Source organism: Xenopus tropicalis, chromosome 1, assembly GCF_000004195.4.
Source record: "Xenopus tropicalis strain Nigerian chromosome 1, UCB_Xtro_10.0, whole genome shotgun sequence".
Taxonomy (NCBI): domain Eukaryota; kingdom Metazoa; phylum Chordata; class Amphibia; order Anura; family Pipidae; genus Xenopus; species Xenopus tropicalis.
This window is the reverse complement of record NC_030677.2, coordinates 69287509-69301346: the sequence shown is the minus strand read 5'-3', so window position 1 is coordinate 69301346 and position 13838 is coordinate 69287509. Positions and strand designations below refer to the sequence as shown.

Genomic DNA, 13838 nt, shown 5'->3' with positions numbered 1-13838 from the left:
ACTAAATAGAGAATGGCTTTAATAAAATGTGTTGATAAATAGGAAACAACACCTCTTCAAATGTAATTACAACTAACCACAGTTTAGCAATATGTACCTGTCCAGCTGAAGCCTAGGTGATCAGCAATATGTGCAAGTCTTTCCTCCGTCCTGTCATCTTCCCGGAAATCTACTGTATCAAAAAATATAGAAAATCTAATCAGTTATGGAAGTTATCGGACTTTGTCTATATCCAACTAGAGTAGCATTAATACTCACCACTTTTCCATTACACAGATATTTACCAGACTTACCTTTTTGCAGCTCTTAAGAATTTAAGAAACAAGTTAAAAAAACTAAAAACTCTTAGCCCTCTCAGCACATATGTACTACAAGTTGAGGTACTTCTACAGAACAGTTGACACATTACCCTATACGTTCTTGCAAACACCACTAATAATACCACTAGAAGGCATTATTTCTGATAGTTTTTAAACTGCAGCCGCACCACACATTGTTTAACATACCTCCAAATTAGAGATTTTCCATGCTGTGTATTATTATGAAACCTCCTTTGTATATGCTAAATCTACTAATACATGTTATTCCATCTATCCATCAACTTTCATATCACAGGGTTGGGAAAGAAACAGAGAATAACGTCAGAATGCTATTTTATGGTATGGGACCTGTTATCCAGAATGCTTGGGACCAGGGGGTTTCTGGATAAGGGGTCTTCTGTAATTTAGATCACCTTGTCTAAAGTTGTTCGTTAATTACTAATCTGCACTTGGAACAGTCTATGTTTCAATAAAAGATGTACAAAAACATAGTAATCACACATACCAGTTATGGAGAACAGGCAGACTAAACATAGTAAGTAGAAAACTGAACATAAATATGAGTGCTATCCCAAATGATTTTAAAATATTTTTGGAAATATTTTCTAAACTGTAACTTGAGGAGTTGGAACCATTTGAAAATAAGCAAATTAAAGGGATAAAAAAAATGTGCCTGCAGAATTGTACATAGAACCATTGGAATACTATGCTGACATAGACTCATGTAATCTCCCAACACAGGTTATATGAAAACCTAGGGAATTTTCCCTGTCCTGGTGACGATCAGTTATGACCGCAACTGGTTGTTCAGGTACTCAGTGACATTATTTTATCCCCCTGGACTACTAGATCTAACAAAACTTCATAAAAACTTGGAGACAAATAATGATAAATTAAAGCAAAATTACTTCACAATATCTTAACACCATGGGGCAGAAATCAAACTAAGAGTCATGCAGGTTTCCTGCAAGATTCCTACCCATTCAAGCTGTTCAATCTTTTTAATATTTTGAATTGTATTACATTTAAAATTTTTATGATAAATCTCCAAACTGTTAGTCTTTGCAGCTGTAAAAGTGATAACATTATGCTGCAGTTCTATTTAGTGGCCCTGAAATTCAGGCTGTGGCTGTTTGAACTTGGGAAATACACATAGGTACAAAGGGCATTGCTATAAAAAAATATGACTTCTCGTGACATGGTGTCACAATGCCTTTATAGGTTTAAAATATAGAGGAGAAAATGCTTCCAGACAGAGCTATGGTGTCCTGAGAAATCATTTGGGCTATCTCATATAGTTCTCGGCAGGAAGTTTTTTTAATCTGCATTCTTTGGGGCAGAATCATATGTTTATGATAATAAGCTTTAACAACAAACATAATACTTTAATGCTTTGGATACAACTAAAGCAAAGTTTTAGGATATATATTGTATTAAAATGCATAAAATAGGTCTCAGAAATTGTTGAAAATTGAATTTTTTATAGCTGGTGCAAAAGTCATCTAGTAAACCTTACATTTTTCTATGCATCCAAATTGCACTAAGATTAAAATGTAATTTCTGATTTAATGGGATAAGACTTCATGGGATAAATCTGTATACCTGGCCTTAAGCATGCTAGTCATCAGAGTTTGTCAATACTCTGAAGTAAGCCAGTCTATGTGATGATGACACATAAACCCCATTGATGAGTAGTTACTGTACTTAGACATGATTTACTTCATGGGAGCAAGGTTAAAAAAAAGCTGGCAAGGTAGCACATGGGCAATATGTGGGTTACCACTGCATGGCCCTTCCTTGTGTGTCAAGTACGCTTTGTGTATAGTTTAGGGTCTAAGGGTGTAATTAAACACCTCTGACTATAGTAAATGTGTTTGTCAGTTTGCATACATTTTTAACTAGTGATCTTACCTACAGTAAGGTAGAAGTCTTTTCTAATATTTTAATTCAGTGCAGTTTTGAAGTATATGGAAAAATTAAGGGGAAAAAATAAGGTTTACTATTATACTATTATACACCAAATATAAAACCATATAATGGTGTGATGGACCTGAAATCTAGAATTGGTTTTTTTTTATAAAGCTGAAAAAGAAAACAGAAATTTATCATCACAGTAAAATAAATATGAAGTATAGGTGCCACCACTGTATTACACGAGACAATAAAGAATAGCAATGGTTGAATCATATTTGTGAGGGCAAAAGACATTGAGCTTTGGTGTCGATGGAGAAATTGTACTACACTGGTTTAGTCAGTAATAATATTCCTATATTTTATACAAACTCAAAGGGAATCTGTCACCCTATGAAATAATTCCAAGTTCTTGTCGATTGTGTTTGTCAAGCAAAATAAACTTTCATTACAATTTATAAATGATTTAAATTTTGTTTCCTCCAATCATGGAATTATACAATCACAGCAAGCAGGCAGGTGCCATTTTGTGGACACTGGTATTAAGGCAATTTTTGCTTTATCACAAAATCTTGTGTATGCGCCAGAATGGGGGACTTAATGCACAAACACATGCACAAGCTACACTATCAAAGAACGTGAGGAGGGTCAGGGAATGTGAAGAGGGCAGTGGCATCTAACAAGTGCTGAATGGAAACTTAAAACAATTGCCTGCCCCACCTCTGTGCCTGAGGTATAGGGGCGGGGCATGCAATATATGACTGACAGCTGAGATTTTTTAATCCCTTTATAACAGGTATGGATGTTTTAATTAATTTAATTTGAAAAGGACTTTTATTATACAGATTTTTATGTCTGGGTGACAGGTCCCCTTTAAGGCAAATCTTAATTCTCTATTTCTTTTTAAAAAAAAAAGGTTTCCTGCAATTAATTCACTGAATGGTTTAATCATTGGAAAAAAACCTGCCTTATGTTAAAATAAAGATTTCTTATTTAGTAGCAAATGAAAATGTAGAGGGTAGCAAGTTAGTCTTGGGTTGCTAGGAGCTTGAATACACTTAGGGGCTGATTCATCGAAGTACAAGTTCGAATCCCGAAATGGGAAAAATCCGGATTAGATACGATAATTTCTGATGATCGCAAATATCACGAAAATGGTAACGAAAAAATTGGAATAGTCATGATAATATCGTATTGGTGATCGAAAGTCACGAAATTTTCGCATTGAAACGATCGTAAACGGCAGGAAAACCTTTCTGACTTTGATCCTTTTGTGCATGATTTTGGAAGCCTCCCATAGGACTCAATGGCACTCTGCAGCTCCAGAAATTATCGTATCCAATAAGAATTTTTCCCATTTCGGGATTCGAACTTGTACTTTCATGAATGTGCCCCTAACAGTCTACTTTAAATGCAAATACTAGCACATCAGAACAAAAATGTAAAGAATGCAAGAGCCACGAAAGACAAAAAGATGAAGACCAGTGACTAATGTTCTTAAAATCCTTCTGTCTACCCAATGCTAAAAGTTAATTTTAAGGCAACTAACCCTTATAAATACTTTAAAGTATTTGCTTTGCATTGAAATATTCAGTAAACGCTTGGTGCACACAAGTGAATCATTGGACTTTCAAGAAACACCTATTGCTGTAATTTAAGAAAACTGTGAAAAAGTTTATTTGAATGCTGTTTCTATCACCTGGGTAAAAAGGCATTTAGTTTTTTCCATTTATGAGCTACAGAGAATTAAGGGAACACACCTAAAATTATAATGAAAGAAGATAATTCTACTAAATGGAGTTTTGTCTTGCCACAGTGCATACTTATTACTCGGTGCCTGCCCCCCAAGGGTTTTAGTTTAGTACTGACAGCCAAAAGAAACCATCATTTTGTATTATGTATAAAAGCATAATTTGTGTGCCTAACATATTTAAATCAAAGATACCAAAGCCCAAATGCTTGTATGCCTTCACAAAAAAGACTTATTCCACACTGTATAAAATTTTATCAACAACAAAAGCAAAAATTACCCAATCTTGAGATTTTATACAAATAGTAACATATGAAGATACACAGACATGACGTGCACAAACACAGCTTCATTCACAAAACAACTAAAGGACATGTTCCACAAAACACAGATAATCTATGGCATGCATTGGACAGGGTAAACCCCCATGGTGATGCCAAATACCTTGAAAATTATCATGGCTATGATCATCAGGGATGCGTTCAATTTGAGTCTCAACAGACTCGTCCCATATGGGCCTTGTGTCAAAGATATCTTCAGGAACAGACTGCTGAAAATCAGGTGCTGGAACATTTTCAATCACTGAGATTTCAAAGGCACTACTCTCATCATCAGATACAGGTTCTTGCTCACTTTCTGCTTGTGTCAGTCTATCAACCAGTTTCGAAGCTTCATCACTTATCTCTTCAAAGAAGTCAATGGAGTTTTTATATATTTCAAAAAACTGTTCTTGATCATCAGTTGTAGTACTGGTCTTTATTTGGGAGGCAGATTTATTCTTGGCTTTAACTGGTAATCTAGAAGAATATGACTTTGGTTTAGTGGCTTCACTTGTTTCCTCTTCAAAAAAGCAAGTTGATTTTTCAGTGCTCTCATAAAAAGTCTCTGTACAACTTTTAGTTTTCACAGAACGTCTGGTTTTAATATCAACAGATGAGCATGAGTCTGATTCAGATTTGCTTCTATCCTGTTTCAAAGGTAACTTACTGTTATCTTCGGACATTTTAAGACTTGTATCTGTGATTGGAAAATGTTGCTCTGCTTTTGGTAAGGATGTTTTGACAGGTATCTTTGATTTTGGCTTTTGATCTTCCAAATAAATATGGTCATCAGCTGGACAAGTTGATTCACTGCCAATACTGAATGTATGTGAGGGTTCTTCAGATACAGCTCTTACAGGGATTTTGGACTTAATTGAAGCAGAGGAACCACATTCCATAATGGCTGTTGGGATTTCAATAATTGACTTTTGTTCTTCTGGTGAAGAATCAGGAGAATCACCTCGCTCAGCACACTCCAATTTAGCAAAAGGTATAAAATTGTTTTGCAGATTTACCACACATTCAGGTGGTGAAGGGGATGAGTCCTGTAAACTACTAGATGTTAACTGCTCCTCACTAAGAGGAATTTCTGAAGCAAATGGCTTGGATGGTGCTGAAGAGGCAGCAATTCCCATCTTAATGGGAATCCTAGATTTTTGATCTGTCCTTGTTTCTTCTCTGTCATTGTCATCAACTGATGCTAAGCATAAATCATCAGAATTAAGATCAGTGTCATACAAGGTTTCACAAGTGTCTTGTGGCTCCTCAGTTACATTATCAAAGTCTTCGGTAGCTAAAAGATCTGGAAAATCATCAGGGTTCACTGATTCCTCCTCTCCACTCTCCTCTTTGATTTCTTCGATTATGGCCTCTTGACCACAATGCTCACCTATCTGAAAAAAGTGGAAGCTTTCATCCGCATAATTCCTTTTGGTCATATCAATAGCTCCACTGCGAGTCATTTCAAAAAGCTTACCTTCTTGAAACAAAAAAGGATTTTGTTCATTGGTTGGTGTGCCATCCTCTGTAGGTGAACGTGCAGGAGTGGTATCAGGAGTTGTGCCCTGGGATTGTTTGTCAGCAATTAGACCAAATATCTTCTGTTCCTCTTCTTTCACTCTTGCCTCAAAAGCTTCATCATCTTCTCTTATACAGCTCCAAGTATCAGAGTCTGCATCAGGTCTCGTTATAATTACTTTGTTAAATTGATCATCTGATGTATTACTTGATAATTCAGCTGTGGGACAGCATACTTCTTCTTCACTGCTAGCTGATGAACACCAAGATGTATGTTTTGTGCTGGAATGCAAATGGTCTGCTGAACATGTATCACTTTCTTCTTGTGTGAGGTCTTCACCAAATATATCACTATTTGTTTGAGTTATAGGCACTTTTTCTTCAGCATTAATGAAGGTTGCTGATATATTTTGTTTTTCCTCTGTCTCTAACAAAATATCCTGACTGGTGAAAAAATGGCCCGATGGAACATTTTCATATGGACTTATTACTGCTGGATCACAAGTGCTAGTTTCAACCTCTGCTGCACTATCCAATGATATGTTATTCTCCACATTTTGAAAAAACGTGGGGGAAGTACAGAAAACTGTATCAGATGTCCTATCAGTTTCTATGCAATCACTTTTAACTGGTGATATCACATAAGAATCTTGAGTTTTTTGTGTAATATAGTCATCTGGAATATGTTCTAGGCACATAGTGGTATAATGTTCCTGAATAATTTCTACACTGTTACTACTCATTACTGATCCATAAGTGCTTTCTATTACACTTTCATGTGCACTCTCCATCTGCACATCATCATGTATTTCATCAACAGTATAAGGAGTACTTGTGATTTCATCACTTGGAAAATGCTTTTTAATATCTTCCTGTTCTATTTTTTTAGTGCCCTTACATTTCTCTTGACTTTCTTCTGCCTCATGTACAATGGGATATGCAATATGATCTTCAAGTATATCACTATGACATAAATCATGTGGTATGGCCTCCACTTTCTTTACTGTTTCCTCACACTCAGTTAAATGTGTAACAGATACATTATTTTTCAGTATTAGTGCATCTGGGCTTTTGGACACACCTTCATGTGGACTTTCTGTCTGCATTTCATTTAATTCATCTGCATTGGCAGGAATACTGAAAATATCCCAATCTTCCTGTTCTGTCTCTAAGGTGCCATAAAATGTTTGTTCACTCTCTTCTCCTTTGTAAAAATCTTGTGCATTGGGAGATATAAGATCAGCAGGAGGTCTACATTCCAAACCAATATCTTCTTTAGATGGTCCTCTGTGATGGAAATCATGTAGAATGGTATCTGCATACTTTTCTGTGATTTCATTATCATCAGTTAAAAAAGTATATGCAACACTTTCTGCTACTTTGTTAACAGGGCTATCCTCTCCACTTTCCATCAGTACATCATCTATTTCATGTGCACTAATGTTTCCATCACATGAAAGTTCAATATCCATATGCTTGTTAAGATCATTTTCTAGAGTATCAGCACATTTAAGCTGACACTCTTCTGATTTAAAAGAATCAAGTAAGCTTGGCGATATATTTTCAGCAAGAGGTACACATTCTAAACCAACGTTCTCTTCAGAGGATTCAGTATGATGAAAAACAGATAAGACATCCGTCACAACATTTTCTTGTCTTCTTTCACCATCAGTGAAACATGAAGTATTAAAAATATGTTGTGTTCCTGGTGCATTGGGGCTTTCTAGCTCACTTTCATCAGCACTCTCCATCTGCACATCATCTATTTCATCGGCACTGACAGAGATACTCCTGTCCTGTGCACTTTGACATGAACCATCATTAATTGGTATATTTTCCACATTATCATCTGATTCACTATGATGGGAACCATCCTGTGCATTAGAAAATATAAAATCACTAGATGGTATACATTCCAAACCAACAATTTCCTCATAGCTCTTCTTCTCATCAGTTAAATCTGTAGCAGACCCAGTACTTCTCAGAACTAGTCTGCTAGTTTCTGACTTTTTTTCACTTGAAAAATGTAGGTTTTCATCTTTTTGTTCTATCATATCATCATATGTTTGTTTACCCTTGACTACACTGAAAGAATCCTGTGTACTGGAATCTGAATAAACATCACCTTCAGGTGATTCACTATGATGGAAATCATGTGGCAAGGTCTGAATTTTCTCTTCAGGTCTCTTCTCCTCTGTTAAATATGTGGTATATGCAATACTTTTTTCTGCTGGTCCTTTAGAACTTACTGGCTCACTCTTTTCTGCACCCTCCATCTGTCCTACTTCTATGTCAGCTGAACAAGGTATAATAGTAGTGACATCCTCATTTGAAAAATGTAAGCTATCATGAGTATTTACATCTTCCAGCTTTCTATCTATAGTGCTAACATAATTTTGTTGACTATCTTCTGCTTTGAAAGAATCCTGTGCTATTGCAATTGGTTGAAAGGCTGTGTCTTCAGGGCTTGAGCTAGAACTGGGTGCATACGGTGAGGGAGGTTGAACTCTGATTACAGGATCCATCAAGAGTCCAGAATCTGCTCCTTTTTTCAGCTGAGTTAACTCAGGTTCACTTTCTGAAGATGAAGAACTTTTTCTGCTTTCTACTGCCATGACTACAATTTGTACATCATTATCTTGTACTAATTTTATGTCAGCCCCTTCTAAATCATCACCATTCGAATTGCTTAAATCAGATGATGTACATTCATCATGCCTTGACTCCTTTTTGCATTCTCTTTTTTGCTTTGCTTCTTGTTCAAGTTCATCAAACATTTTGATCTTTGTGACCATTTTGAACATTTCTTCTTCCGGTGTAAATCTTCTCTTCGGCTCCCTTTCCGAATCCTCTTCTGGTTCTTCAGCAACTTCTGGAATTGTCCCTGGCTTTGGAAGCATTGAAAATGCCTGTAAATCTTGTGATTTGGGAGTGACTTCATAACTTATTTCTTCAGAACTTGGAGTATCAGGAGAAAGTGGGCTTTTCCCTGAACTTTCCATAAGGGATGTCTGTTCTACACTATCATCTTCAGCACTTCCATCTGGGTCCCTGAGAATTCTAGAGCGCAATGATGTTACTTCTGTGTTTAAATCAGGTTTCAGACTAGTGTAAATGGCAGCTGAGTTTAACAGTATGCCAAATTTGATTGTGTGTTCTACAGGACTGCTTTCAAGGGAATCACAACATGGAGATTCCTTTGTTGGACTTGGCTCTAAAGAATCTGGGGTTTTGTGTGAAGAGTTGTCTTCTACTACCGGACTTGATTCCAAAGAATCTTTATGACTAATTGCAATTGATTCATCTGCTACTGGACTGTTAGGTTCTTCATTTTGAGTAGAGAGAACAAGTTCCAGTCCTTGGTGTCCTTTAACTGAAACAGAATGTTCATTTTTATCTTCATTAATCTCTGTTACTTCAATACATCCTGCAAGCTTTTCTGTCACAAAAGACTGTTCTGTACAGATATTTTTCATAGTACTTGACATTTCTGTTTGACCATCCTCAGACACATTTTCTAATATTTCTCTCTCACTTTCAACAGAATCGATGTGGGCCTGAGTCAGCAGTTGATCATGATCAACAAATGTTGAACTTGGCTTTGATACTATATTTGAAGGTGTCTTTAATCCTTCATCAGTCTGTTTGTCAGATTTCTTAGGGGGACATGACAGGCTGTCAGGGCTAGTCCCTGGAGTTTCAGCTAGACCTTCATGTTTCAAGCTATCCTCAGAACTCATCTGAGGGGTTCCATCCAATAAACTGCCAGGAGAATCTGCTACTCCTTCATGTTTAAGGCTATCTGAACTATCATCAAATGTACCACTTTGTAAATGTAAACCTGGTAAATATCCCTCTGTCTCGTAGTCAGAAGGAAATGTAATATTGAACGGACTAATGAGAACTTGATCTAAATTTAACTGAGCACCTTCAGATTCTGTAAGAAGTTTGAACTGTAGATATCTGTCATTATCCTCAAGTTCCTCTTTAATAACTTCAGAAAAATCTGTGGATGTTTTTCTATCTGGGCTAATTTGTGGATCCACATCCTGGTCACTACTGCTTGTTCTCACTTTAGAATGTTTGGTACTTTCTCCATTATATAATGAACAAATGGGTTTTGATAACTCACATACTCTATGTTCTGATGTTTTTTCAGTTATATGGAACTCCTCTTTTGTCATTCCTAACTCAGCCTCTAAACCTGTAGTTTCTGTTAGCATTAGTTTTTCTTTTTCATGGTGTCGTAATTCTGTCTCTGTTTCTGAATATTCAACCTGTATCCCATCTTTAACAATACAGAGATCCTCAGAATCTTGGAATGTGTAGGTTTTAAGTACTTCCCCCTGTTCAGATTCACATAGTTTAATTGTAGATTTTACAGTTTTATGCTCAAAAAGTCCAGATCTTTCCTTTGAAGGATCATGACCTGATTGGAATGCTTTCATTAGGTCCCGAACAGACATAGTTTCTTCCAGTCTTTCTGTTTTAGCAGAGGATGAAATGGGAGGTTTACCTATCTGAACTTTTTGCTCTGTAACAGACTCAAAAGAAGCTTGTTTTATTTGTACTTTACTTGGTTTACTTGAAGGGGGATGTTGTTCTTCCTCAACTCGTTTTTGAAGAGCTTTTACTTTATCTTTTATTGATCCAATTGGTGTCTCTTCAACTACAGGTGATACTTTCTTAGCACCAGTAATTACAGTTGTAGTAAGCCCTGTTTCATCATCATCTAATGCTTTTGGCCCTTCATCAACCTGTGTTTGCAGAGCTTGAACCTCATCTTTTATTGATCTAATTGGGGTCCTCTCAATTACATGTGATATTTCCTCATCATCTGCAACTGGAGTTGCAGTAGGACCTATCTCATAATCTAATACCCTTTGCTCTTCCTCAACTTGTTTTTGAAGAGTTTTTACTTTTTCTTTTATTGATCCAATTGGTGTCTCCTCAATTACAGGTGATATGTCAGGAGCACCTGCAATAGCAGTTACAGTAAGATCTAGTTTATCACTGAATGTCTTTTGCTCTGAGTCAGCTTGTCTTTGAAAAGCTTTAACTTTATCTTTTATGGATCCAATAGGTGTCTCCTCAATTACAGATGATACTTTCTCTGTAACAGCAGATACATTAAGGCCTATTTTACCATCTAATGCCTTTTGCTCTTCATCAACTTGTTTTTGAAGAGCTTTGACTTTATCTTTAATTGATCCAATAGGTGTCTCTTCAATTACAGGTGATATCTTCTTAGCATCTACAATTGCAGTTGCAATAAGACCTATTTCATCTTTTAATACCTTTTGCTCTTCCTCAACTTGTTTTTGAAGTACTTTAACTTTATCTTTTATTGATCCAATAGGTGTTTCCTCAACTGAAGGTGATACATCTTTAGCATCTGTAACAGCAGTGGCCAGTGGACATATTTCACCATCTAATGATTCTTCTGAACTAAATTTTGTTAGTCCTTGTCTTTCTTCTTCTTTCTGCCTTTCCCTCAATTTTCGTCTAATAGGTTTTTTAATCTCCAAAGGTATTTTGCGTTGTTCTTTTCTTTGCATTTGACTTGTTAGTGTTACTTCTTGGTCAGGGATATAGGCATTTAAGTCATCTGTGAGATAGTTCACAATTTCTGTATTATTAGTTTTTATCTTTGTCTTTTCACCCCTGTCAATTCTAACTTCTATACATGGTATTTCCTCAACTTCAAGATGAGCATTTAATTTAGCTTCCTGGACTTCTTCATCACTAAGAATTACCCATTCTTCTTTTTTGTAAGGCCACAAAGCTTGGGCTCCCTCAGTAAATGATTCTTCCTTAGCATAAGTTCCGGTTCTTAAGATTTTATTAACTTTTTCAAGATCTTCCTTCACCTTTTCAACAATTTCAAAAGGTTCTCCTGGATCCTCATCTCCTTTGTCAATATCTTTTGCCTTGAGAGAACCTGCCTTCTGAGCAGAGTCTGTAGTCAGAATTGCAGTCATTTTAATCAAATCTTGCTTCATCTCACATACTTCAGACAGCAAATCTGGGCTTGCCAGAACTGGCACATCATTAACAAGATGGCTTTTCAGAATGGAAGTTTCTGTGGATTCTGTCTCTTCATCATCTTTGAGGTGAATGAGAAATATTAAAATAAAATGATAATCAAAACAGACTGAATAATGTAATCATGATTAGAATAGTCACATATTTGTTCAAGTGGAAGAGTGGTGAATGCAATGGATTGGTATGACTGGTGGATCCAAGAAACGGCTTTGACCATGCTAAAAAAAAAGGAATCTGGGAAGGAAAATTGGCAGGAAATAACTTGCTTAAAATCCATACTAGGTCACATTCACCCATACACCAAAACATTGATAACAATTCTGAGACAAAACAACAAATGGATAAATAATAAACAGAAAGAAAAAATCATTGATATTAAAGGCATCTCAAGATTGTACAAAGGTTATACGCCAATGCTCCATTAAAATAAATAGAAATAAATAAATTAAATAACCAAGCATAATAATTGTTGATTGTCGATTGCCTCTAAGAGAAAGCCAGTGGTAGCAAAGCGTTAGAAAATCAGATAAAGTATATAGAAACAGATTGTCATATTTGTAATGCTAACACATACAGAGGAAGGAATGATTTTGTGTGCCAGTCTATTGTCAGTAAATCCTTTTGCTGCCTGAGAGGCTTTCTGCCAGAGAAGAGCAATAGTTTTTATTAGTGTTTATAAATGAACATTATTTTCTAATAAAAGATAAACCTTTTCATTCCCACTCCACCAACCCCATAAGATAATTTATATATGCATTTTACTTTTAACCGTCCAAACACAAGAAACATTTGTCAAAGAACATATGTATGTGCCATTGCAAACTGACATATTTAAAAGTAATTGAAAATCCTCTCATGCAGCGAAGGAACTGGCGATAAAATGGTAAAATCTGAATCAGCTACAAACCGGCATTTCATCTACGAAGGAATCTTGTAACTTTTTTTAATCTAGAGGTATGTTCCTTTCCTTGGAGCAACCTCAATTTTTGGAGGACATAAGGTGTGGTTTGGACAACCAAAGGAAAGAAAGGAGTAACCATGAATTAACACAAAAGTGATTTGAAATACAAGATGTTATGTACAGCAACAAAAGAAACCGAAACTCTCACACTGAACACACGCACAGTATATGTAAGTCAAGTTATTTCCATGCAAAGCAAAGGAACTACAGGCAGATAATATGTAGGGTTAAACCCAAAAATTATGACATGAAAATAAATTTACAACATTTTGTGGTGAAGGGTTGAAGACATTTACTTTATAGCATCAAATAGCCTAAACAAATGATGTTTTAACTAGCAATATGACACTTAGCTGTCACCATAATATTTATGTATTCCCTGCTTAAATTAACTAGAATAAAAAAATCTATTGCTGTATAACTGACATTTCACTGCCTAAAATCTTGAGTGTGCTTTAGCAAGGGATATCACTTTCCATTATTAATAGTTATTAATACAAAAGCTACATTTTAGTAGGAAAGCAATTAAAATGAAGCAAAAAGTATGGATTTTGTATACTGGTAATACAATGGAGTGCTCTTTGCTAACTGTTATTTAGTTCAAACACTTTTATGTCTGGCAATATTTTCTATTGCCGGGGGGGGGGGGATTTTTTATGCAGACTTCTTGTTCTGAGCTCTTATGAAATCTAACTTTTGCTGACCCAGTGAGTTTATGAAGGTTTTCCTACTCACTGGCTTATCTTTCAGAGACTGAAAAAGAGATCATCTGGACTCCATATAATCCATATCAGTATATAAAGGACACCGTTTACACTCTGCATTAACCCTATTCAGATATATTCAGATTTTTATCAAATAATGCTAGCATAACTTCTTATAAAAGCTATTCTTTAAAGGAGAAGGAAAGGCTAAGTCACTTGGGGGGGCCAAAATGTTAGGCACCCCCAAGTGACTTTAATCGCTTACATTGTACCCCGGGCTAGTGCCCCTGAGAACAGCACCAGCCCGGG

At 36.0% G+C, this 13838-nt stretch overlaps 1 protein-coding gene across 49 annotated transcripts in view; it reads right to left on the bottom strand.

Moving 5' to 3' along the window:
- Positions 1-13838, bottom strand: part of ank2 (ankyrin 2, neuronal) — a 284604-nt gene that overhangs the window by 21272 nt on the left and 249494 nt on the right. For all 49 annotated transcript variants that reach the window (XM_031902875.1, XM_031902887.1, XM_031902900.1 and 46 more), the window contains 2 exons: positions 4426-11925; positions 98-172 (listed from right to left, as the gene is read on the bottom strand). In XM_031902875.1, coding sequence (XP_031758735.1) covers positions 98-172; positions 4426-11925 — 7575 coding nt within the window. The remainder of the gene's footprint in view (positions 1-97; positions 173-4425; positions 11926-13838) is intronic.